The sequence below is a fragment of the Salvelinus namaycush genome, chromosome 32 (assembly GCF_016432855.1).
Source record: "Salvelinus namaycush isolate Seneca chromosome 32, SaNama_1.0, whole genome shotgun sequence".
Taxonomy (NCBI): Eukaryota; Metazoa; Chordata; class Actinopteri; order Salmoniformes; family Salmonidae; genus Salvelinus; species Salvelinus namaycush.
Window position 1 is genome coordinate 22,334,655 of NC_052338.1, and position 27,680 is coordinate 22,362,334.

At 44.0% G+C, this 27,680-nt stretch overlaps 1 protein-coding gene across 1 annotated transcript in view; it reads left to right on the top strand.

Annotated features, from left to right (window-relative positions):
• Positions 1-27,680, top strand: part of LOC120027058 (CUB and sushi domain-containing protein 3-like) — a 704,521-nt gene that overhangs the window by 267,713 nt on the left and 409,128 nt on the right. The window contains exon 5 of the mRNA XM_038971903.1: positions 15,732-15,939. Within this exon, the coding sequence (XP_038827831.1) occupies positions 15,732-15,939 (208 nt within the window). The remainder of the gene's footprint in view (positions 1-15,731; positions 15,940-27,680) is intronic.

Consider the following 27,680-nt stretch of genomic DNA (forward strand, 5'->3'; position numbering starts at 1 on the left):
CGATGGGTCAAATGAATGCAAAAATAAAAGAGAAACAATTACTTCATCGGTAAACACCACCAGCAGGACCCAGTGGAAGGAAAGATGGAGATTGTTTTTAGTGGCAGGCAGACTTTTTCAAGAAGAAGAAAAGCAGCCTGGCTGGCATAGAGAACAGTGATGTGCGGTTCCCTTGGCTACCGTTTTCAATGTGGAACATGTCAGGAGTAACAGAGCACCAAGTATGGACCATCTATAATGTTTTGTCCCCTTTGAGGCATAACAGACAGACAAGCACTTATGATAAACACTACAACAAAACATTGTTTAGAGCGAATATCACTGGTTATTATCTTTTGCGTGAGGGATCGTAAGTCTAAAGGGGTCAGGGAGAACAGCCTAATGGTGGATGTACTTCTTCTAAATGTGCCAGCATACCATTCACACTCTCACAGCAGGGGGAGTTTGCATATTTTCTGGGCTGCTAAAGGAATTCTGCTATTAAGACTCATGGCCAGTGGGGAGAAAGACTGCTCATTCTTCACATCTAGACTTTTCCCATGTTATGTCTAGGATGGAACACTGTTTGAGCAGGGAACATGAACAATTTAAGTAAAACAGAGAACCCATGGCAATGTATACATTGAGTGTACAAAACATTAGGAACACCTGGTCTTTCTATGACATAGACTGACCAGGGGAACCTAGGTGAAAACTATGATCCCTTATTGATGTCACTTATTGATGTTAAGTCCACTTCAATCAGTGTAGATGAAGGGGAGGAGTCAGATTAAAAAATGACTTTTAAGCCTTGAGACAATTGAGACATGGATTGTGTTTGTATTCAGAGGGTGAATGGGCAAAACAAAACATTTAAGTGCCTTTGTACAAGGTATGGTACTAGGTGCCAGGCGCACTAGTTTAAGTATGACAAGAACTGCAACACTGCTTGGTTTTTCATGCTCAACAGTTTCCCGTGTGTATCAAGAATGATCCACCACCAAAAGGACATCCAGCCAGAGACCATCCACTGGCATTTTCTACAAGAACTCTGCCTCCAGAAATAAAAGCTTCTCCCAAGTGCGTGTGACACCTACTCCCGTTGCCTGCTGCACTGCTGCTTGGATTCCACCTAGCGATTTGTTCACCGTCTGCCCTGCCTTGGCTCCCCCTGTCTGGTACAGGTATCCCCACCACACTCCCCCCTCGCTCCCGGGCTTTCACTCGCCTCCAGCACACAGGCACTGTTGGGGCGAGTGACTCTGAACTTACAATGGCTAGCCCCAAGTCGTTCTATATTTTTTCTTGTGCATTTTGCTATTTCCTATTTGCCTCATGACTCCTGCATGCTTTGTTGGCTATGAACTTTCTTGTTTACCCAACCGTGGGACAGACTATGTTTGTTCCCACACTCAGGACAGTGACTCTCTATTGGTTACACAGACTCTTGGCCTCCCATCCTATTTTAACCACCTCTCGCCGGCTTTGTATTCATATTACCTGATGAAATTGCTGCACAATATGATCTTGTTGCTATCTAATGCACATTCAGATAAATTAGCACTGCAGAGCTCTCCCTGTCCTCTGCCGTGCCTTGATTGTATTACTGTTGATGATATCTGGAAATGTGCATGTACACCCTGGCCCATCTACTGTTGTTAGCCCCAATTCTGACTTGTGCTCTGATATCTGCTTTACTGATTTCTGCTCTCGTAAAAGCCTGGGGTTTCTGCACATTAACACTAGAAGCTTATTACCTTAAATGGATCAATTGAAAGGGTGGGTTCACAGCTCCAATCCAGATGTGTTGGTCATTATTGAGACGTGGTTAAGGAAGAGTGTTTTGAATACTGATGTTAACCTTTCTGGTTATAATTTTTTTTGTCAAGACAGATCTTCCAAAGGTCGGGGAGCGGCAATCTTTACGAAGGATCACTTTCAGTGCTCGGTTGTCTCCACCAACTCTGTCCCCCAAAAATGAGATTTTCTGGTTTTAAGCATTACACTTTCAAATAGCTCTTTGATGACTGTTGCTGGGTGTTATCGTCCCCCATCAGCACCGGCCTGTACCCTACCTGCCCTAAGCTCTCTCCTGGCCCCTTACACTAAGTCTGAATTTGTCCTGCTAGGTGACCTAAACTGGGACATTCTTAAATCACCTGACCAAGTCCTAAAGCAATCTTTCTCAGATTATTACCAGTCCTACAAGGCATGACTCCAAACACCCAGAAAAGGCTACTCTCCTCGATGTTATCCTCACAAATAATCCTGATAGGTATCAGTATGGTGTTTTCTGTATTGACCTTAGTGATCTTAGTGATCACTGTTTTACAGCCTGTGTTCGTAATGGCTGCTCAATGAAACGACCTGCCTGATTTGTCATAGACGCTTGGTAAAAAACCTTAATGAGCAAGCCTTCTTTCATGATCTGGCCTCTGTAAATTGGTATAGAATCAGCTTGATCCCCTCTGTCGAAGACGCTTGGACCGTCTTTTTGATATTTTCAGTGGTATTGTTAACAAACATTCCCCCATAAAGAAAATGAGAATTAAAAACAGGTTGAGCCCCTGGTTCGACCTTGATCTTGCAGAGTTACTCCACCTCAAGAATTGGGCGAAGGCTCGGCACACGCACACTCAGGCTGACTGGCTCTCGTTCGAACAAATGAGAAATAAGTGCACTCAGGCTATCCGGAAGGCCAAAGTTAGTTACTTTAAGGAGCAGTTCTCTCTCTGTTCGTCTAACCCCAAGAAGTTCTGGAAAATGGTTAAAGACCTGGAGAATAAACCCTCCTCCTCACAGCTGCTCATGTCCCCTAAAGTTGATGATGTGGTTGTTACTGACAAGAAGCACATGGCTGAGCTCTTTAATCACCACTTCATTAAGCCAGGATTCCTATTTGACTCAGCCATGCAACATTTCCTCATCTCCCACCCCTAATGCAACTAGCCCTGATGCTCCTCCCTCCTTTTCCCCTTCCCAGTAAAAAGTTTCTCCCTGCAGACGGTCACTGAGTGCAAGGTGCTAAAGGAGTTCCTGAAACTTGACCCCAAAAAATGATCTGGGTCAGATGATTTAGACCCTTGCTTCCTAAAGGTTGCTGCCCCTATCATTGCCAAGCCTATCTCTAACCTTTTTAACCTGTCTCTCCTCTCTGGGGAGTTACCCATTGCTTGGAAGGCAGCCACGGTTCATCCTTTATTTAAAGGGGGAGATAAAGTGGATCCTAATGGTTATATGCCTATTTCTATTTTGCCCTGTTTATCAAAAGTGTTGGAAAACGTGTAAATAATCAAGTGACTGGCTTTCTTGATGTCTATAGTATTCTCTCTGGTATGCAATCTGGTTTCTGCCCAGGTTATGGATGTATCACTGCAACCTTAAAGGTCCTCAATGATGTCACCATTACCATTGATTCTAAGCAATGATGTGCTGCTATTTTTATTGACTTGGCCAAAGCTTTTGATACGGTAGACCACAACATACTTGTGGGCCAGCTAAGGAATATTGGTGTCTCTGAGAGGTCTTTGGCCTGGTTTGATACATCTCTCAGAGAGTGCAGTGTATAAAGTCAGAACATCTGCTGTCTCAGCCACTGCCTGTCACCAAGGGTGTACCCCAAGGCTTGATCCTAGGCCCCACGCTCTTCTCAATGTTCATCAACAACATAGCTCAGGCAGTAGGAAGCTCTCTCATCCATTCATATGCAGATGATACAGTCTTATACTCACCTGGCCCCTCCCCGGATTGTGTGTTAAACACTCTCCAACAAAGCTTTATTAGTGTCCAACAAGCTTTCTCTGCCCTTAACCTTGTTCTGAACATCTCCAAAACCAAGGTCATGTGGTTTGGTAAGAAGAATGCTCCTCTCCCTACAGGTCTGATGACTACCTCTGAGGGTTTAGAGCTTGAGGTAGTCACCTCATAGAAGTAGCGGGGAGAATGGCTAGACGGTACACTGTCCTCACATATCAAAGCTGCAGGCTAAAGTTAAATCTAGACTTGGTTTCCTCTTTCGTAATCGCTCCTCTTTCACCCAAAACATGGCTCTCTCGGGATATACTGTCCACATCCATACAGCCATCTGGGTTCTCAGTACATCGCACAGACAGAAATAAAGAACTCTCCGGGAAGAAGAAAGGTGGGGTGTATGTTTCATGATTGACTACTCATGGTGTGATTGTGATAACATACAGCAACTGAAGTCCTTTTTGTTCACCCGACCTAGAATACCTCACAATCAAATTCCGACCGTGTTACCTCCCAAGAGAATTCTATTCGGTTATAATCACAGCCGTGAATATTCCCCTTCAAGCCGATACCACGATGGCCCTGAAAGAACTACACTGGACTTTATGCAAACTGGAAACCACATATCCTGAGGCCGCATTTATTTTAGCTGGGGATTTTAACAAAGCAAATTTGAGGAAAATGCTACTAAAGTTCTACCAACACTTTGAATGTAGTACTCACCCTGGTAAAGCATTGGACCACTGCTACTCAACCTTTTCGAAATGCCTACATGGCCATCCCCCGCCCTCCCTTTGGCAAATCTGATCATGACTCCATTTTGCTCCTCCCTTTCTATAGGCAGAAACTCAAACAGGAAGTACCTGTGCTAAGGTCTATTCAACACTGGTCTGACCAATCGGAATCCATGATTCAAGATTGTTTTGATCAAGCGGACAGGGATATGTTCTGGGTAGCCTCTGAGAATAGCATCTACGAATACATCAGGAAGTGTATAAGAGATGTTGTACCCACTGACTATTAAAACCTACCCAAACCAGAAACCGTGGATAGATGGCAGCATTTGCTCAAAACTGAAAGCGCGAACCACCGCATTTAACCATGGCAAGGTGACTGGGGAATATGGTCAAATACAAACAGTGTAGTTATTCCCTCCGTAAGGCAATCAAACAGGAAAACTGTCAGCACAGAGACAAAGTGGAGACGGAATTCAACGGCTCAGACACGAGACGTATGTGACAGGGTCTACAGACAATCACGGACTACAAAGGGAAAACCAGCCACGTCACGAACACAGACGTCTTGTTTCCGGACAAGCTAACACCTTCTTCGCCCGATTTGAGGATAACACAGTGCCACCTACGCGGCCCGCTACCAAGGACTTTGGGCTCTCCTTCTCCGTGGTCGACGTCTATAAGACATTTAAGCATGTTAACCCTCGCTAGGCTGCCGGCCCAGACGGCATCCCTAGCTGCGTCCTCAGAGCATGGGCAGACCAGCTGGCTGGAGTGTTTACGTACATATTCAATCAATCCTTATCCCAGTCTGCTTTCCCCTCTTCAAGATGTCCAGCATTGTTCCTGTACCCAACAGTACAAAGGTAACTGAACTAAATGACTATTGCCACGTAGCACTCACTTCTGTCATCTTGAAGTGCTTTGAGAAGTTAGTTAAGGATCATATCACCTCTACTGTACCTGACACCCTAGACCCACTTCAATTTGCTTACCACCCCTATAGATCCACAGACTATGCAATCGCCTTCGCACTGCACACTGCCCTATCCCATCTGGACAAGAGGAATACCTATGTAAGAATGCTGTTCATTGACTATGGCTCAACATTCTACACCATAGTTCCCTCCAAGCTCAACATTAAGCTCGGGGCCCTGGGTCTGAACCCCTGCCCTTTGCAACTCAGTCCTGGACTTCCTGACGGGCTGCCCCAAGGTGGTGAAGGTAGGAAACAACACCTCAACTTTGATGATCCCCAACATAGGGGCCCCACAAGGGTGTGTGATCAAACCTCTCCTGTACTCCATGTTCACCCATGACTGTGTGGCCACGCACGCCTCCAACTCAATCATCAGGTTTGCAGACAACACAACAGTAGTAGGCTTGATTACCAACGATGATGAGACAGCCTACAGGGAGGAGATGAGGGTCCTGAGACAGTGGTGCCAGGAAAATAACCTCTCACTCAACATCAACAAAACAAATGAGCTGATCGTGGACTTCAGGAAACAGCAGAGGGAGTAAGCCCCTATCCACATTGACGGGACTGCAGTGGAGAAGGTGGAAAGCTTCAAGTTCCTCGGCGTACACATCACTGAAGATTTGAAATGGTCCACCCACACAGACAGTGTGGTGAAAAAGGCGCAACAGTGCTTCTTCAACCTCAGGAGGCTGAAGAAATTTGGCTTGGCCCCTAAAACTCTCACAAACTTTTACACATGCACAATTGAGAGCATCCTGTCCGGCTGTATCACCGCCTGGTACGGCAACTGCACTGCCTGCAACCACAGGGCTCTCCAGAGAGTGGTGCGGTCTGCCCAACGCATCACCGGGGGAAAACTACCTTCCCTACAGCACCCGATGTCACAGGAAGGTCAAGAAAATCATCAAGGACATCAACCACCTGAGCCACAGCCTGTTCACCCCACTATCATACAGAAGGCAAGGTCAGTACAGGTGCATCAAAGCTGGGACCGAGAGACTGAAAAACAGCTTGTATCTCAAGGCCATCGTACGGTTTAATAACCATCACTAGCCAGCTTCCACTAGGTTACGCAACTCTGCACCTCAGAGGCTACTGCCCTATAGTCATATACTTGGAATCACTGGCCACTTTAATAATGGAACTGTAGTCACTTTAATTATGTTTAAGTAATGTTTACATACTGCTTTACTCATGTATATACTGTATTCTATTCTACTGTATTTTAGTCAATGCCACATTTCTCGATCTAATATTTATAAATTTCTTAATTCCATTATTTTGCTTTTAGATTTGTGTGTATTGTTGTGAATAGTTTTTAGTTACTACTGCACTGTTGGAGCTAGGAACACAAGCATTTCTCTACATCTGCAATAATCTGCTAAGTATGTGTATGTGACCAATAAAATTTGATTTGATTTATGATTTCGATTCCCATTTCTTTGTAAAACACATGGTGGGTGCTCTGTGGGAAATTATCTATATTTATTACATTATTTTAATAACTCCAAAGTGCGGAGTCTAAGAACCACATTTGGCAGATAAAAAAAGCCTCCAAAACTCTAACATTTGAAACTTGATAACAAACCCATCTCCTTCTATTTCTGTTTGTGGCCTAAAATAGGTATTCAGCAAGTTGAGTCTGTCTGTCTGTCTTTCCGTAGAGCTGACATACAGATTGATCTGGTTAAGAGGGTGTAGCAGGTTAGGATTTATGTCTGTCAAACTGGTTCTCTGGCCTGCCTACTGCCTGCTGCAGGGGATAGTTCAGGGCCAGGCTGGGGTCTCTGGGATGCCTGCTGCAGGGGAGAGATCAGGGCCAGGCCGGGGAGCCAACAGGATTACTTTCTTCTCCCGGAACCCCATCAGAGGCCTGACACCTCAAACATGGTCCTGAGAATACCACAGCAGAACAGCGGGATGAGGATTTAACCTCTCTCTCGCTCTCTTTCTCTCTCGACTAGGATAGTAAATAGTTTGAAAATGAAATGACATGAGAGTGTACAGTAAATCCCTCATTACATTTAGGGGAAACCCTGCTTACAGAAGTGACATGAACTGTAAGGATTTAGGCACTGTGAGTTGAAAACTCATTGTTTGCAGAATGGATACATTCTGCCCTCGTTTTGTGCAATTGCTTCGTCATTGTTGCAGTGTAGAAGAGCACTGCTCTGTTAGTTAGCTACTGGGAGTTTACCAACAGCCTAACATCAGGAGCATGGCTATGCTGTGTCCTAGAGCCTATTTGTGTGACAACACTATATGCTAGCCCGTAGTGGAGGGATACACTGTCTGCTGAGTCTGTCTGTGACAGGGCTGACAGGTCGTCCCAGGGCACTGACACTCATATGTCCAGCAAAACACTTTCTGTTTAAAGCATGTCAGCCAAACAACAGCTATCAGAGCTTTGCATGTTGGGAATCTAAAACAGTCCAATGAGAATGTTTATTTGACAGACCTCGGTAGGTGTAAAATTGCATAGGACCTTCATAGGCGGAAAAAAGAAGCCCTGGTCCATCTTAACCTGTGTTAGGGGTATTTATGGTGGGTGGTATCTCCTGCAGTGCAGCACATATATTCTGGTTCATGGTGGATTTATTTTCTGACTGAGTCCTATATGTTTTTCATTATTATGATTCAGGTTGAAATAAAATGCTGAGGCTGGTGTTCTGGTTCTGCTCTTGGGTGAGGGCGGGCAGTAAAAGAAGCAGGGGAATGCAGAATTGATTTACAAATGACTGACAAGAATGTTTTCCAAAGGGAATTTATCATAGCCAGGCAGACAGCGCCTCTGCATTACAATGCTAATGTCAAGGCTGAGCCATCTCCAAATCTAGAGAAATACCGTTTTATGCCATTTCTCTCCAAAAAACAAGGTCCTATCATTGTTGAAGTATTTTATATTGATTAGTGCACATCATTCTTTGAGTCATTTTTTATTTCATGTTACATGTAAGAGGAGGCATTATTTGTTAAGAATTTTATTTTATAAAAACAGCAAATTAGTTTCTTCAGCATTCACGTAATCAAAAGAAACCATTCAATCCTACTTCGTGATTAGTCGTGATTTGAGTAAAATTCTTCGGTCGCTGGTTCATATCCGGCTCAAAGGACGATAACTTTTTAGGCCACTGCCTAGTGCAGTGGCCATTAACCGGTCGCTCCAAGGCATTCCTAGTCGATCACCAAACATTTCTGTAAAAGTTTTTGTATTTTTTTTGAGCTGTTGGCAGTAGGTGCACTTGATTCAGCTGCCCTAGCGCCGAGAAGGCAGACTGTTCCCATTTTGAAACATTTAATGTGCCCGAAAGAAGAGCTCTGCCTACCCAGCAGGCCCAGAGAGCAAATCAAGTGCAGCTATTGACCAACCACTGGCCAATCAGATAGCTCACAGTATCTGCACAGTTTCCTTGAGCCATAGACTGTAAAAGGAAGACTCAAACACACAGCAAAGTTGATACTGTGAGATTTCAAAACTTGTAAAACAATGACTAGAGAGACTCAACTAATACAGCAAAGAGCTTCTGTTTTTATGAGTAAGTTCATGTTTAAGTTGTTATTCATCACTGTCAACACTTTGTACAATACTTTTTTAAGCCATAAAATGCGCGTTCTCCCTACTTCCACTCACGCTACAACCAGCACTGCAGCTGCAATTAATGAGTAGGAAAGCTGCTTGTGTCTTTTTTTTAAATTATTAGCTGCTTGTGTCTTTTTTAATATCGAGGAATATTTCACTTTCTCTGGTCATAGGAGTAACAACATGAATTGGTGCATGAGACAGAAATAATGCAGTGCGACTTGAGTTTCGCCATCAGCTGGAAGACTGTCCCCTCTTTTCTCAGTTGAGGGAGGGAGAGAGGAAGGACAGTGAGTCGGGTGAGAGGCAGCCTCACCGCTGCTCCTTCCCTCCCCTCAGACTGACCATCAGATGCAGACCATCAGTCCAGTAGAAAAAAGGAACATTAGTATGCTCACTCAGCTGTGCCTCAGAAGTAATACAACAAATTAACTATTACCAGTGTGATCATATACAGTACCTACATTTTTTAAATATAATTTGAAAATGGTCTGAGAAGAACAATAATGGCAGGGCAATTCAAGCATAGCCAATACGCCATGATAATGTATTGTCTAATATAATAATCTATAGCCTATAGCGAACCTCAATGCTGCAGAACTGTTTTTAATTGGTTAATGTTGCATAGGCTTATGTTTTTGAAGGCATGTTTAAAAAAAATATTGACTCAGAAAAGGTTGGTGACCACTGGCCTAGTGGTTAGAGCGTTGCATCAATGACCAAAAGGTTGCTAGTACAAATCTTTGAGCTGATTACATTGTAGGTGAAATATCTTCCAATCTGCCCTTGAGCAGGGCACTTAACCCTAATTGCTCCAGGGTTGCTGATCCCTGGCTGTGACCCCACTCTCTGAGGGTGTCTCAGGGATATGGGATATGCAAAAAACATTATTTTTCACACTTGTACAGGTTACACACTTGTACATCTGTGAAACAGGACAAATATAAGCACCCTCTATTTTAACTTTTTATATGAATATTGAGTTGAGTCCTCCAAATTTTTATTCATGAGCAGCTAATGAATGTTCATCATAAAGTATGTTCCGTTCACCAGTTCAAAATCAAACCGTAAGTGCTGAATAGTGTGACCTAGAGAGTCATGGCTCTAATGAAACACTTAGAAGTTCCTTATCCACATCTTCAAGTTTTATATCAGGTACTCTTAGCTCTTAGCCCTTAGCTCTTAGCCCCTAGATCTTAGCTCTTAGCCCCTAGCTCTTAGCCCTGAGCTCTTGGTTCTTAGCTCTTAGCCCCTAGATCTTAGCTCTTAGCCCCTAGATCTTAGCTCTTAGCCCCTAGCTCTTAGCCCTGAGCTCTTAGCTCTTAGTCCTTAGCCTTAGTTCTTAGCTCTTAGCCCCTAGATCTTAGCTCTTAGCCCCTAGCTCTTAGCCCTGAGCTCTTAGCTCTTAGTCCTTAGCCCTTAGCTCTTAGCTAGAAGCCCTTAGCTCTTAGCTTTTATCCCTTATCAAATCAAATCAAACTTGATTTGCCACATGCGCGGAATACAACAAGTGTAGACTTTACCGTGGAATGCTTACTTACAAGCCCTTAACCAACAGTGCAGTTCAAGAAGAAGAAAATATTTACCAAGTAGGATAAAATAAAAAGTAACACAATAAGAATAACAATAACGAGGCTATATACAGGCGGCACCGGTACCGAGTCAGTGTGCAGGGGTACAGGCTTGTTGAGATAATCTGCACATGTATGTGGGGGCGAAGTGACTATGCATAGGTTAATAGGTTAAAAACAAACAGTGAGTAGCAGCAGTGTACAAGGGGGGGGGGGGTCAATGTAAATTGTCCAGTAGCGATGTTTATTAATTGTTCAGCAGTCTAATGGCTTGGGGGTAGAAGCTGTTGAGGAGCCTTTTGGTCCAAGACGTGGCGCTCCGGTACCGCTTGCCGTGCGGTAGCAGAGAAAACAGTCTATACCTTGAGTGACTGGAGTCTCTGACAATTTTATGGGCTTTCCTCTGACACCACCTATTATATAGGTCCTTGATGGCAGTTGCCATACCAGGCGGTGATGCAACTGGTCAGGATGCTCTCGATGGTGCAGCTGTAGAACCTTTTGAGGATCTGGGGACACATGCCAAATCTTTTCAGTCTCCAGAGGGGGAAAATGTTTTGTCGTGCCATTTTCACGACTGTCTTGGTATGTTTGGACCATGATAATTCGTTGGTGATGTGGACACCAAGGAACTTGAAACTCTCGACCCGCTTCACTACAGCCCCATTTATGTTAATGGGGGCCTGTTCGGCCCGCCTTTTCCTGTAATCCACGATCAGCTCCTTTGTCTTGCTCACATTGAGGGAGAGGTTGTTGTCCTGGCACCATAATGCCAGTTCTCTGACCTTCTCCCTATAGGCAGTCTCAGTGTTGTCGGTGATCAGGCCTACCACTGTTGTGTCATCAGCAAACTAAATTATGCTGTTGGAGTTGTGTTTGGCCACGTAGTCATGGGTGAACAGGGAACACAGGAGGGGACTAAGTAGAAAACCCCTGAGGGGCCCCAGTGTTAAGAATCAGCGTTGCAGATGTGTTGTTGCCTACACTTACCACCTGGGGGCGGCCCGTCAGGAATTCCAGGATCTAGTTGCAGAGGGAGGTGTTTAGTCCCAAAGTCCTTAGCTTAGTGATGAGCTTCGTGGGCACTATGGTGTTGAACACTGAGCTGTAGTCGATGAACATTCTCACATAGGTGTTCCTTTTGTCCAGGTGAGAAAGGGCGGTGTGGAGTGCGATTGAGATTGCGTCATCTGTGGATCTGTTTGGGGCGGTATGCGAATTGGAGTGGGTCTAGGGTGTCCAGGAGGATGCTGTTGATGTGAGCCATGACCAGCCTTTCAAAGCACTTCATGGCTACCGACGTGTGTGCCACGGGGCAGTAATCATTTATGCAGGTTACCTTCGCTTCCTTGGGCACAGGGACTATGGTGATCTGCTTGAAACATGTAGGTATTACAGACTCGGTCAGGGAGAGGTTGAAAATGTCAGTGAAGACACTTGACAGTTGGTCAGCGCATGCTTTGAGTACACATCCTGGTAATCCATCTGGCCCAGCGGCTTTGTGAATGTTGGCCTGTTTAAAGGTTTTGTTCACATTGGCTACCGAGAGCGTTATCACACAGTCATCCAGAACAGTTGGTGCTCTCGTGCATGCTTCAGTGTTGCTTGCCTCGAAGTGAGCATCAAAGGCATTTAGCTCATCTGGTAGGCTCGCGTCACTGGGCAGCTCGCATCTGGGTTTCCCTTTGTAGTCCGTAGTAGTTTTCAAGCCCTGCCATATCCGACGAGCGTCAGAGCCGGTGTAGTAAGATTCAATCTTAATCCTGTATTGACGCTTTGCTTGTTTGATGGTTCGTCTGAGGGCATAGCGGGATTTCTTATAAGCGTCCGGATTAGTCTCCTGCTCCTTGAAAGCAGCAACTCTAGCCTTTAGCTCGATGCAGATGTTGCCTGTAATCCATGGCTTCTGGTTGGGATATGTACATACAGTCACTGTGGGGACGACGTCATCGATGCACTTATTGATGAAGCCGATGACTGAGGTGGTGTATTCCTCAATGCCATTGGATGAATCCCGGAACATATTCCAGTCTGTGCTATCAAAACAGTTTTGTAGTGTAGCATCCGCGTCATCTGACCACTTCCGTATTGAGTGAGTCACTGGTACTTTCTGCTTTAGTTTTTGCTTGTAAGCAGGAATCAGGAGGATATAATTGTGGTCAGATTTGCCAAATGGATGGTGGGGGAGAGCTTTGTATGCATCTATGTGTGTGGAGTAAAGATGGACTAGGATCTTTTTTCCCTGGTTGCACATGTGACATGCAGGTAAAAATGTGGTAAAACTGTTTTAAGTTTGCCTGCATTAAAGTCCCCGGCCACTAGGAGCGCCGCTTCTGGGTGAGCATTTTCGTCTTTGTGGTGGTAAATAGACGGCTACGAATAATACAGGTGAGAACTCTCTTGGTAGATAGTGTGGTCGACAGCTTATCATAAGGTACTCTACCTCATGCGAGCAATACCTCGAGACTTCTTTAATATTAGACATCACGCACCAGCTGTTATTGACAAAAAAGACACACACCCCTCGTCTTACCAGAGGTAGCGTCTCGGTTCTGCCAGTGCATGGAAAATCCCGCCAGCTCTAAATGATCAGTTTCTTCATTCAGCCACGTCTTGGTGAAACGTAAGATGTTACAGTTTTTAATGTCCCGTTGGTAGGATAATCTTAATAGTAGGTCATCAATTGCACGTTAGCAAGAAGATAGGAAGGCAGTGGGAGTTTACTCGCTCGCCTCTGGATTCTCAGAAGGATCCCTGGCGTCTTTTCTTCACGCAAAAGGCGTGGATCTGGGCCTGTTCCAGTGAAAGCAGGATATTCTTCTCGTCGGACTCATTAAAGGAAAAAGTTTCCTCCAGTCTGTGGTGAGTAATCGCTTTCCTGATGTCCAGAAGTTATTTTCGGTCATAAGAGATGGTTGCAGCAACATTATGTTCACAATAAGTCAAAAAATAAGTTACACAAAATGCCAAAAAAATAACAAAATTGCACAATAGGTTGAGAGAATGTAAAACGTCAGCCATGTTCTTCGGCGCCATCGTATCTCTTAGCTCTTAGTCTTTGATGGGATAGCGTCAGATGTTACCGGTACTGTGCATACAATAAGGGTTCTCTTCGGCCGGTAACTTTGATCAAAATGGCATCCTGTTCAACAACGTATTTGTCAGCTTGCATGGTGAATGTTGTTTTCCAAGAATCACAATGCAAACTGACCAAGGAAATATGGTAATTGTTTTCCAAGACAACCAGGGTTATATTAAACTGAGGAATGTTTTCCAAGAAAACTTGGCTTCATGGATACTGAGAAAGTCAGCAGATCAGTAAGTGACTGTAGTATTATAGAGAATGTCATTGAGTGTACTATTATAGAGAATGTCATTGACTAGGCCTATATTATTCTCTGCTCGATATAACCTCTTCTCTGTGCTTTTGCTACGTTCCCTCTAATTGAGGCCTGATGAGCCTGTCACTCACATGCTCAGTGACATTATAATGGTGTTTGTATTACTGATGGAATTGATAAAGGGATTGTTATTAAAGGTTTGACTTTCCCCTGGCTATCAGAGTGTGTAATCTAATCACCTCTGAATCTCCAGGATAAACTCATGTATAATTGCAAAGGAGAGATAGAGAATGGCCCGATCACTGAGACTGTGTGTGTGTGTGTGTGTGTGTGTGTGTGTGTGTGTGTGTGTGTGTGTGTGTGTGTGTGTGTGTGTGTGTGTGTGTGTGTGTGTGTGTGTGTGTGTGTGTGTGTGTGTGTGTGTGTGTGTGTGTGTGTGTGTGTGTGTGTGCGTGTGTAGCCTGAAGTGTTCTCACTTTTGCCAACCAATAGCTAGCTTTTCTCATGGCACCGATTGGTAAAGTGCTTCAGGAGGGCGGTCATGTGTACATGCAAGGCAGAGGAACCGAGTTCGCGCCAGTTATTGGCCGAATTGGGTGGAAATGGTACTCGCTAAGCGAGCAGCGTGACCTCCTTTACGTGCACTTGATTGTATGTTTTATGTGTGCATGTGACGGTGTCTGTGCATTATTGGTTGTGAGTATGTGCATGTACGAGCATGAGTGTGTGTGGATGAGATATGTTTTTCAATGTGTATATGTTTGACCCTACTGTAGATTGTTTGAATAAAACATTGGCATGTAACTCCTTGCATCTCACATGCCAATGTCTTTTTCCTCAATGTTTCTATGTATGTATTCCTGTTCCCCCAAAATTATGTTTTAGTCCTGGATAAAAGGGATTCTCCAATGAGCATCGCTTTGCACCTTCACTATAAATCCATACACACGGTCACGTACCATGTGCATGCATGTATATGTGGATCTATATGTATGTTATAGGTTTGCCTTACTGTATAAATTATATGTCTATAATTTATAACGTCTGTGCAGACCAGTCCATGTGTCTTTATCTGTACATTATGTATCCAAACATTTCCAAAACAACAAGAAAAAAACAAATCTGAATCCTGTTAAAAAAAAGTATAATCTAAACTTCAAATTAAATTGGAAGTCCTTGATATAAAAAAAAGGATAAATAAGACAAGAGCAGAGCTCCGAGTCTGCTGGGAAATACAGCTGGGACCTTTTTGATTCCAAGAACCCATGTATAGATGGAGTCAATTAATAGTCATGACAAAGATGAGAGAGAGGCGTTGAGCATCTCAGCACCAGAAGTAGGGGCTCCTCTCTAAAACCTGATGAATAGACTCTAGGAGGCCTTGAAGTGAGACTTCATTTTACTACTATTTATGTGGGAATAATGAAAGGCGGCAACTCAAATTCCAGTTGTATCCCATTTCTGCTTCAAAACTGTAAAAGAAAGGAATGGGAGAAAAAACAGAAAGACCATCTACTGTAAGATATCATGTGTGGCATACAAAAGCTGCGGCAATACTATGAATTGAATTCGTAATCAAGAAATGGGCTGGATTTAAAAAATCTGTACTGTATGTGGTAAAATGGTTGTATGTATGTACATATATACAAAGACACATACATATGACTTTGCCTCAGTCAAAAATCGACCAAAACCAAACAAAAAAGAGGGTTCAGCTGTTATTTTCTGCTGTATACTACTTACATGTGGAGCAAAGCCCGAATCCTAACAGAAGTCTTTCCGTTTGATTGACAGCTGAGGACACATGTGGTGATACTCTGAGGGGTTCAAGTGGCATCATTTCAAGTCCCAATTTCCCGAGTGAATATTACAATAGTGCGGACTGTACGTGGACCATACTTGCTGATCCTGGAGACACCATCTCCATCATTTTTACAGACTTCCAGACGGAGGAAAAATATGACTACTTGGAAGTGGAAGGGTCTGAGCCTCCTACAATATGGTGAGTCTACTGCTACTTACTGCTACGCCTCTCTCTGTGTTTTCTGGTCATTGTTTCAATTCTTCACTTCAAAATGGGCATTTGTTGTTTTGTTGTGCTTGGTAGTCAGTGACTGCAAATGTGAATCACTGATCTAGGCCGTCATTGTAAATAAGAATTTGTTCTTAACTGACTTGCCTAGTTAAATAAATTAAAAAATTAAAAAATGTAAGTAATTAAGGGACATAAGTAGAGACCTACTTTTAATGTATAACATCTGAGGGAAGCCATTACTGTACACCTGCAATGAAATAGTCACGTTGCCACCAACATTGTCTACACTGGATGTTGAACTTGTTTGGCTAAGCGTACTGACAATTGTGTATGTGTGTGTTGGTGCCGGGTTTTTCGTATTGTATGTTTTTTATGAGATATTGACATAATCATTAGTCATTTTGGAAGTGTGTAATATTTTTCTAATGTGCTCGTCATAACAATATTTTAGCTCAGCGTTCTATTGATTGTTGGAAAATGAGTCTATCGATTCCCTTCTCTATTCCGCCACTGACGATAGGAACCAGACGGATAAGACATGCTGTATTTAGGGGAGAGACAAACAGCTCTTTTTCATCGCTTGTGTCTTCATCTTTTTCGTCTTACATGAAATGGAAGAAAATTACAAGAGGAGAGCAACATATTCCTAATTCTCACCATAATGTATTGCATCCTACAAGATTATATTGAGTTGCTATATGCCAGTAGTAATGGAGTTCTTACCAATATGTCAATAATGATTTATGATCATATGAGATTATTGGTTGTCGGATGTATCAATACCAATTATCTTAATAGCAGTGATGTATTTGAGTAGGGATCTGAATATTGGTACAGTTTGCTAATAGATAGCCATCACAGTTTGTCTGGGATATGTTTGACCATATGTTGTCTAGTGTATGGGGTAGATAGATAGATACTGGCGACCTGGTGCCCTTCATGTATGTATCAAGCATGATAGAGTAGGAGTACTGATTTAGGATCAGTTTTGCCATTTAGATCAGAATGAATAAGAATACATTGGGGGATCTGATCCTAGATCAGCACTCTTACTATTAGATGCTTGATACATACTGCTCTTATTTACTTACTAAATCCTCTTCCTTCCTTGAGGAACATAGGCGACAGGATATGACCCATTGTTGATTTATTTAGAAGATCAACAATGGGTCGACTTGTTTACTTGTTGGTGTTGATAATCTTTGATTGGGAGACGTCGTCAAGAGGAAGTCTTTCAAATGACACCAACAAGTATGCATTTATGGTAATGTGTCTATGGATTGCCCTCTCTATCTTTGATTTGGGACTGGGCCCACTTGACAGACTGAGACATGGCTTCGAACTCTCCACACCACCCCACATCACACATCAGACTACATCAGTGCCATAGTTCATATTCAAATCCCTTTGGCATTTGCATCCTGCTTAGCCTAAATGTGTGTATTGTTGTTTCAGTATGTGGTTTACTATTCAGTGATTTGCACACTGGTAGCTAGCTACCTGACCTTGTAGTTGGGCGAGTTCTGTGTCAACTGAAGCTGTTTGCCCCCTCCATCCCTCTCTTCCTCTCTCACTCCCCCCTCTATCTTACCCTCCTTCCATCCGTCTTATTTTTCCCTCCTTCCCTGGCCTCCAACTGTGTAGGAGTAGAATCAGAGCCAACTTTTTGTCTTATTCTGTTCACATGTGGCCCTGTCTGTACCCAGAAAACACACAACCAACTCCACAAACTAAGCCAATCACTGTCGCTGTCTGGTTATTTGTAACGGTATTCCTCCTCCTCTACAACCGAAGAGGAGGAGTAGTGATGGAACCAAGGCGCAGCGGGTTGTGAACACATAATTTATTAAAAGACAAGACGAAAAAACACGAACTTCACTATAACTAACAAAACAACAAACGGAGTAGACAGACCTGGACGACGAACTTACATAAACACGAAGAACGCACGAACAGGGAAAATAGACTACACAAAATGACGATGTACAAAAACAAACCGAACAGTCCCGTATGGTGCGACAAACACTGACACAGGAGACAACCACCCACAACGAACACTGTGAAACAACCTACCTAAATATGACTCTCAATTAGAGGAACGCCAAACACCTGCCTCTAATTAAGAGCCATACCAGGCAACCCTTAAACCAACATAGAAACAGAAAACATAGAATGCCCACCCAAACTCACGTCCTGACCAACTAACACATACAACAAACTAACAGAAATAGGTCAGGAACGTGACATTATTAGTGCTCTGGTCTGGCACCATCAAGAGAATTACTTAATAGAAGGAAACCAAAAAGGCAGACACAATAGGGGGATAATATTGGGCTGTTAATGCCTTTTTGTGTCTTCTGTTTTGAATGACTTTATGTCCTACTCGTGCATATCGTATAATTCTGTGGTCCCTCTTCTCGTTTGCTGTTTTGTCCCTGTGGTATCTCTGATTTGTGAAGGCTTGAGTACACTTCTCGCATTGATGATTGTCAGTATCTCTATTTGTGACGAGGCATCCTTGGTAATTTGTAGAGAAACAGCTCTTTGGCGGAAATGTAGAGCATTTTGGCCCAAATAAGCAGGAAACCATAGTTCCATTATCTCGTTAGATTATGTTGCCCTTGAAACCAGGCTTATACAGGCAAATGTATCTCCCTTAACTGGAAGTCTCATGGTATCCCTGTATACCTTGTTTTCATTGTTTTAATGTGTTTATGCCAGTTTTCACAGTTGCACATGTGCATTGTTTGAATGTGTTTATGCCAGTTTTCACAGTTGCACATGTGCATTGTTTGAATGTGTTTATGCCAGTTTTCACAGTTGCACATGTGCATTGTTTGAATGTGTTTATGCCAGTTTTCACAGTTGCACATGTGCATTGTTTGAATGTGTTTATGCCAGTTTTCACAGTTGCACATGTGCATTGTTTGAATGTGTTTATGCCAGTTTTCACAGTTGCACATGTGCATTGTTTGAATGTGTTTATGCCAGTTTTCACAGTTGCACATGTGCATTGTTTGAATGTGTTTATGCCAGTTTTCACAGTTGCACATGTGCATTGTTTGAATGTGTTTATGCCAGTTTTCACAGTTGCACATGTGCATTGTTTGAATGTGTTTATGCCAGTTTTCACAGTTGCACATGTGCATTGTTTGAATGTGTTTATGCCAGTTTTCACAGTTGCACATGTGCATTGTTTGAATGTGTTTATGCCAGTTTTCACAGTTGCACATGTGCATTGTTTGAATGGGAAATGAGATGTTTCTTAGAGAAGTTAGAAAACAGCAGCTGGTTGATTAATTCAGATAAATCAACTGGAGCAACATAGTTTTCTCTATAAGTATGTGTCTTCACAAACCTCCTTGAGAAAAGTACAGTAGTTATGTTCACTTTAAATCACCGTTGACCTTTTACGAAGAAAAGAGCACAAACAATAGTGAAATGGTAGGTGTTCTCATTTCAAGCATTCCCCTTTTTTAATCAGTTGAATTATGCAGTTTATTGATCGTTTAATTGGGTAACCCTTGAAGATGCTAATAGTGTACTATTGCAATTGGATATGGAATGTGATATTTCAACAAACACCTGTAATTGCTATTTTTATCAGGCCTCCAGTGATGCAGAACAGTCATAAAGCAAAGCCTGAGTGAGTGTGGCTGTAGAGTTATTGCGGGTATGAAAGTTTGATTATGTTTTAGCGATATTTATTCCTAAACCTTCACAAACCAGAGAGAACAGTGGAAGCCATAACAGTTTTTCATGGTGACTGGAACCGGATAGGTAGAGCAATGAGTGACTGCGTCCCAAATGACATCTGATTCCCGTATAGGGCACTACTTTTGATCAGAGTCCTATGGGCCCAGGTCAAAAGGAGTGCACTATATAGAGAATAGGGTGGCATTTGGAACGCCTCTTGTATGTTATCACTTTGTTTACACATCACTGACAAAGTCAGCTCACTACTCCAGGCAAAATACATTTTTCCTTTCCTTTGTTAGAAAAGATCTTGTACCATCCACTCAGACACTCCCCCCCTTGATTTATTTGTCAGATATCAGATTCCGCTGATTAATGCTATCTATTTTCAGTATAACCCTCTCCACAGTAGCCCGCTAGCACACTTCCTATGTAGACTTCAAATATAATCCAAAATATCAATTTTGTGCTCTCACTCTAGTCTCAGAGGCTTCAAGTTGTGCATTCAGAGAGAGAGAGAGAGAGGCAGAAAGAGATAGGCAGAGAGAGATAGGCAGAGAGAGATAGGCAGAGAGAGATAGGCAGAGAGAGAGAGATAGGCAGAGAGAGAGAGATAGGCAGAGAGAGAGAGATAGGCAGAGAGAGAGAGGGCAGAGAGAGATAGGCAGAGAGAGAGAGAGGGCAGAGAGATAGGCAGAGAGAGAGAGAGAGGCAGAGAGAGAGAGGCAGAGAGAGAGGGCAGAGAGAGAGAGAGGGCAGAGAGACAGAGAGAGAGAGAGAGGCAGAGAGAGATAGGCAGAGAGAGAGAGGGGGCAGAGAGACAGAGAGAGAGAGAGAGAGAGAGAGAGAGAGATAGGCAGAGAGAGGGAGAGGGCAGAGAGACAGAGAGAGGGAGAGAGAGAGAGAGAGAGAGAGAGAGAGGCATAGAGAGACAGAGAGAAAGACATAATATCAATGCTAGGATTGCTTTGTATCTATACCCCTGTCATCCACACTGACACAGAGATGAGTGTAATGTTGAGCTACACTGATGGCTACTGAAGGGTTCTGTCTTCTCTTCTCCTGAGCTCTGAGTCAGTGGATCTGGGCTGACAAAGAGACACATGCTCCTTCTACCCTCCACTGAGGGAAGGCTGATTGCTCTCAGGCAGCCAGGCCCAGCTCTGCTCCACTGTAGTCTGGCTCCATGGGTCTGGTACTGGAGGGGCCATGGGTCTGGTACTGGAGGGGCCATAGGTCTGGTACTGGAGGGGCCGTGGGTCTGGTACTGGAGGGGCCGTGGGTCTGGTACTGGAGTGGCCATGGGTCTGGTACTGGAGGGGCCATAGATCTGGTACTGGAGGGGCCATAGGTCTGGTACTGGAGGGGCCATGGGTCTGGTACTGGAGGGGCCATGGGTCTGGTACTGGAGGGGCCATAGATCTGGTACTGGAGGGGCCGTGGGTCTGGTACTGGAGGGGCTGTGGGTCTGGTACTGAAGGGGCCGTAGGTCTGGTACTGGAGGGGCCGTGGGTCTGGTACTGGAGAGGCCGTGGGTCTGGTACTGGAGGGGTTGTTGGTCTGGTACTGAAGGGGCCATGGTTCTGGTACTGGAGGGGCCGTGGGTCTAAAGGCAGCCTCTTTGCGCTGTCCTAGACAGTAGATCTGGAGATCATAGAAAGCCTAATGCTGCTGCTTCATACTGAGTGATGGCTGATGGCACTCAGACAGCCAGGCCCAACACTGCTCCACTCTACTGTAGTCTGGCTCAGTACTGAAGTAGCCATTGTCACACTCAGACTGTATGGCTGCTGTCCTGTCTGTATTGAGGGAAAAGCGTAACTATCTCTTATTTCCAGCCTGAAAATAATGGACCCATCTCCCTTTTTAGTGAGCAACCACGCTGGATGATTGTTGGGAAGCAAGTGTGTTATTACTGACACTCATATTGGGCAGTGTGTACCGTAGAGTATAGTTGGCAATTTACTGAGGTTGTCTAGTCACTATCACACACACAACTGCTTAGATTGGATGGCAGGATTCATCACTATATTTCAGCCAATCAAGTAATATTATCTATCTCGCTGATGAGTACTGTTTTTTTTTGTTTGTTGTTGTTTTAGCATGGTGATGATACTAGTGAATTTCAACCTATTACATTATGCCAAATTAAGAAGACATTTTTGATGCTTCTGCCCCCCTGGGGTGCAGGGATCACGCTGACAGATCTGTATGAATAACAGGCAGCAAACAGACATGACCAGAAGAGGGCTTCTTTTGCCAAACTCCTGAGACTGTGGCCTTGTCCCGAATGGCTCCCTATTCCCTAAATAGTGCACTATTTCGACCAGGGTCCGTTAGTGCAATATATAGGGAATAGAGTGCCATTTGGGACAAGACCACAGTCTCAGGAGTTTGGCAAAAGAAGCCCTCTTCTGGATTTAGAAAAGAAGAAGAAGAGTAGTGTAAATGGTCATGCACACACCATCATCTCACATCACATTTTATTGGTCATAATTATACACATATTTAGCCAACTTTATTGCCGGTGTAACAAAATGCTTGTAAATGATGTTGGCAGGTTTGATAGATTGTGGAGGCTGTGTATATGTCACCTGTCTTGCTCTCCTTAGATCAAGCGTGCAGCCAGTGTGCATTCCCACTCACAAGCATGCACACACATGTGTACACAAACACACACATACACACACTTTCCACTCACTTGACACACATTTTGCAATCTCTTTCACCTCTACAGTGTGAGAGCTTTTTCTGTATTAAAGCTGACCCTTGACAGAAGTTAGGCTAAACGTGGAAATAAAAAAGGGGAAACCAGGTCTTCTGAAATTGGGACTGATTTCAGTAGTTCAGGCCTCTTAGGAGAGAGACTGTCTCTGTCTCTGTCTGTCTGTCTGTCTGTCTGTCTGTCTGTCTGTCTGTCTGTCTGTCTGTCTGTCTGTCTGTCTGTCTGTCTGTCTGTCTGTCTGTCTGTCTGTCTGTCTGTCTGTCTGTCTGTCTGTCTGTCTGTCTGTCTGTCTGTCTGCACAGCAGAGAGCCCCTCCAGCATCCACCATGCTTGGCTGCCACTAAGAGGGGAGCATAATTAAGCGTGGCCTTTTCCTCCAAGCCTCTGAAAATGAGAGAGAGGAGAAGAGAGCGAGAGAGAGGGAGCCGGCTGTGAAATAACTAAATAAGTGACATTTGAATGCCTTCCATGTGCCTCTGCTGTCAGTATAACAGTGTAGGGCACACACACACACACACACACACACACACACACACACACACACACACACACACACACACACACACACACACACACACACACACACACACACACACACACACACACACACACACACACACACACACACACACACACACACACACATTTCTTTTCGGCTGCCTGTCAGAGTGTCAGAGTACCAGGTCAAAGCAACCCCCAGCAGGCTAAAGACAGACCCAGCAGGCTAAAGACAATTAGCCCACCATTTCAACAAACACTAGGTGATTTCCCACTAAGTGTTATAAGCACGCCTGGCAAAGATGCCTGGCACAGCAAACAGACATGACCACCCAGGAACGAGACCTTTTGTTTGGTTAGAAGATGGCAGACGACACAACACTTGGCTTAGGGTTGTTATTGTTGTCTAGGGGCTAACTGACCCCTCTTTGCTTTGTTTTGTTTGTTTGTAGAATGCACTGTACACAGTTTTACTTATCATTATGCAAACAGGGTTCCAACACCTCAGTGCTTTAGAACAAGGTGCTGGCAACACCAGGGCTGCAGGTTTGATTAATGTATCTACTGAAAATAAGTCTCCCTGTCACTGTTGACAAGCCACTTTAATTGACATATGACAGGAGTATTATTATATGAATATATGAAGACAAACAGAAATGTCGTACATGTCACATAACACATACAGTATATGTGGCACTGCCATAGTTGTAACCATTGTTACCTAGTGAGATAAAAGTGCTAGATAAAGTGCTAAACAAAAGTGAGAAATAAAAGTGAGAAATAAAAGTGATAGATAAAAGTGAGAAATAAAAGTGAGAAATAAAAGTGAGAAATAAAAGTGATAGATAAAATGGCTAGATAAAAGTGGCAGATAAAGTGCTAAACAAAAGTGTTTGATAAAAGTGATAAATGAAAAGTGATAAATAAAAGTGTTAGATAAAAGTGATAAATAAAAGTGTTAAATAAAAGTGTTAAATATAAGTGTTAGATAAAAGTGATAAATAAAAGTGTTAGATAAAAGTGATAAATAAAAGTGATGAATAAAACTGCTCGATAAAAGTGCTAGATATCATATCGTCAGACATGTTACTCCTCTTATACACCAAACAGAGCCCCTCTTATACACCAAACAGAGCCCCTCTTATACACCAAACAGAGCCCCTCTTATACACCAAACAGAGCCCCTCTTATACACCAAACAGAGCCCCTCTTATACACCAAACAGAGCCCCTCTTATACACCAAACAGAGCCCCTATTATACACCAAACAGAGCCCCTCTTATACACCAAACAGAGCCCCTCTTATACACCGAACAGAGCCCCTCTTATACACCGAACAGAGCCCCTATTATACACCAAACAGAGCCCCTCTTATACACCGAACAGAGCCCCTCTTATACACCGAACAGAGCCCCTCTTATACACCAAACAGAGCACCTCGTATACACCAAACAGAGCTCCTCGTATACACCAAACAGAGCTCCTCGTATACACCAAACAGAGCTCCTCGTATACACCAAACAGAGCCCCTCTTATACACCAAACAGAGCCCCTCTTATACACCAAACAGAGCCCCTCTTATACACCAAACAGAGCCCCTCTTATACACCAAACAGAGCCCCTCTTATACACCAAACAGAGCCCCTCTTATACACCAAACAGAGCCCCTCTTATACACCAAACAGAGCCCCTCTTATACACCAAACAGAGCCCCTCTTATACACCGAACAGAGCCCCTATTATACACCAAACAGAGCCCCTCTTATACACCGAACAGAGCCCCTCTTATACACCAAACAGAGCACCTCGTATACACCAAACAGAGCACCTCGTATACACCAAACAGAGCTCCTCGTATACACCAAACAGAGCTCCTCGTATACACCAAACAGAGCTCCTCGTATACACCAAACAGAGCCCCTCTTATACACCAAACAGAGCTTCTCATATACACCAAACAGAGCACCTCGTATACACCAAACAGAGCTCCTCGTATACACCAAACAGAGCTCCTCGTATACACCAAACAGAGCACCTCGTATACACCAAACAGAGCTCCTCGTATACACCAAACAGAGCCCCTCTTATACACCAAACAGAGCCCCTATTATACACCAAACAGAGCCCCTCTTATACACCAAACAGAGCCCCTCTTATACACCAAACAGAGCCCCTCTTATACACCGAACAGAGCCCCTCTTATACACCGAACAGAGCCCCTCTTATACACCAAACAGAGCACCTCGTATACACCAAACAGAGCTCCTCGTATACACCAAACAGAGCTCCTCGTATACACCAAACAGAGCTCCTCGTATACACCAAACAGAGCCCCTCTTATACACCAAACAGAGCTTCTCATATACACCAAACAGAGCACCTCGTATACACCAAACAGAGCCCCTCGTATACACCGAACAGAGCCCCTCTTATACACCAAACAGAGCACCTCGTATACACCAAACAGAGCTCCTCGTATACACCGAACAGAGCCCCTCTTATACACCGAACAGAGCACCTCGTATACACCAAACAGAGCTCCTCGTATACACCAAACAGAGCTCCTCGTATACACCGAACAGAGCCCCTCTTATACACCAAACAGAGCACCTCGTATACACCAAACAGAGCTCCTCGTATACACCAAACAGAGCCCCTCTTATACACCAAACAGAGCACCTCGTATACACCAAACAGAGCCCCTCTTATACACCAAACAGAGCCCCTCTTATATACACCAAACAGAGCCCCTCTTATACACCAAACAGAGCCCCTCTTATACACCAAACAGAGCCCCTCTTATACACCAAACAGAGCCCCTCTTATACACCAAACAGAGCCCCTCTTATACACCAAACAGAGCTCCTCGTATACACCAAACAGAGCCCCTCATATACACCAAACAGAGCACTCATGTCATGTACACTGAGTGTACAAAACATTAAGAACACCTTCCTAATATTGAGTTTTGTACACTCAGTGTATGTGTACTTTCTGTTTCGTATGGCAGTGGGCCTTAAGCCAACACAGAAAGGCCTTGTGGCTTGAGTATCTATCAGGTCTAATGTTATGCGTTCCACGTTCTAATCAATTCTACTGGCTGGCACGCTCCTCAACGTGCACTTCTGGAAAACCTACTAGGGCAGTACACAGCATCCTGAAGCAGGAAGTGACTGGGCTCTGACCTTGGCCGGGATCGAGCCAAGAGTAATGTAGAAAGCCCCACACATACACACACTCACACCCTGGATGTGACACACGCAGTACACACACACACACTCTGGACGTAACACACACATGCACAGACAATAAGTACAGAGTACATGCACACACTGTCATAGACACATGCATGTGAACACACACTATCATGCAATAGATACAGGCACTCACTGTCATACACAAGGACACATATACTAAGTACACACAAATACGCCCTCTCTGCCTGTCACACACAACCACGCACGTGCGCACACACACACACACACACACACACACACACACACACACACACACACACACACACACACACACACACACACACACACACACACACACACACACACACACACACACACACACACACACACACACACACACACACACACACACATTCCAACCGTGGCAGAGTGGAAATCCATTAAAGTTTACCCCTATCCAAAAAGCTAGTAAGAAAGAAGAAAGTACAGACACTGCTCGATGCTCAAAGTTGTGACAGTCAATTGGTGGGGATGGCTAAAGCCAGAGACAGTTATCAGTGGCTGTGCAGCCTTCAGGCATCACGGTGGAGAGGAGGGGAGAGGAGGCTAAAGTGGAGGTGGCAGACAACCAGAGAACTGTTAAGTGGGACGGGGGGGGCAGAATGGACACTGGATCTCTGGATCTCCCTGTCCTTCCTAGACCCAGACCAAGCCAGGGTAGGCGTGATGATTGAGGATCACATTTTCCTTGATGAATGAATATGATTACATGGCCAGGGGTAGACCTGATCCGGGATCAGCACTCCTACTCTGAGACGCTTTATGATACAGGTCTCCCCTGGCCATGTAATCTTATTCATCCTATTTATATGTCACTTGATATATGTGGGAGTCAGACTCATGCAACATGGATTACAGTTTAAACATCTAGGCTATTCTGACTCGAACAATATCCCATGTTACCTAACTCGTATTCACATGTTGGCAGTCAGATTAATCCATTCATATGGATCCAGATCCGGTTTTAGCCACCTATAGGTTAATCTGGCTCAAGCCATATCCCACATTACCTACGGCCTGCCAAACCAAACCATCTCCTTTTCACAACCACATGACAACCAGACTATCTTACAGTACATTGAAGCAGACAGTGCCAACTGTATTCTAAACATATACATGCTAATCTGCATGAAACTGGTGTGTGAATGGAAATTATTGCATGTAGCACATCTGGCATCTATGCAAATCCAACGTTCTGTTGTAGTAGGCTATGTCTGAATCCTAAATGGCACCATATTCCCTATATAGCACACTACGTTTGACCAGAGCACTATAGGCCCTGGACAAAAGTAGTGCACTACACAGGGAATAGAGTGCCATTTGGGACATACTCTATATTTTCCAACCGCGTTCATTGATTCAGTAGGGTGGATTCCGGAATTCCATGTCATTGTTCTAAAACGGAATGCCAAGACAATCACGATAGAGCTGTGGGTTAATGGAAGGAGGGGCATTTAGGCTGTAAGAGGAACTCACATTTAGCCTGAAAAATTGGATTTGGGGATTTTTAAGGGATCTTCAGCAGGACCAAG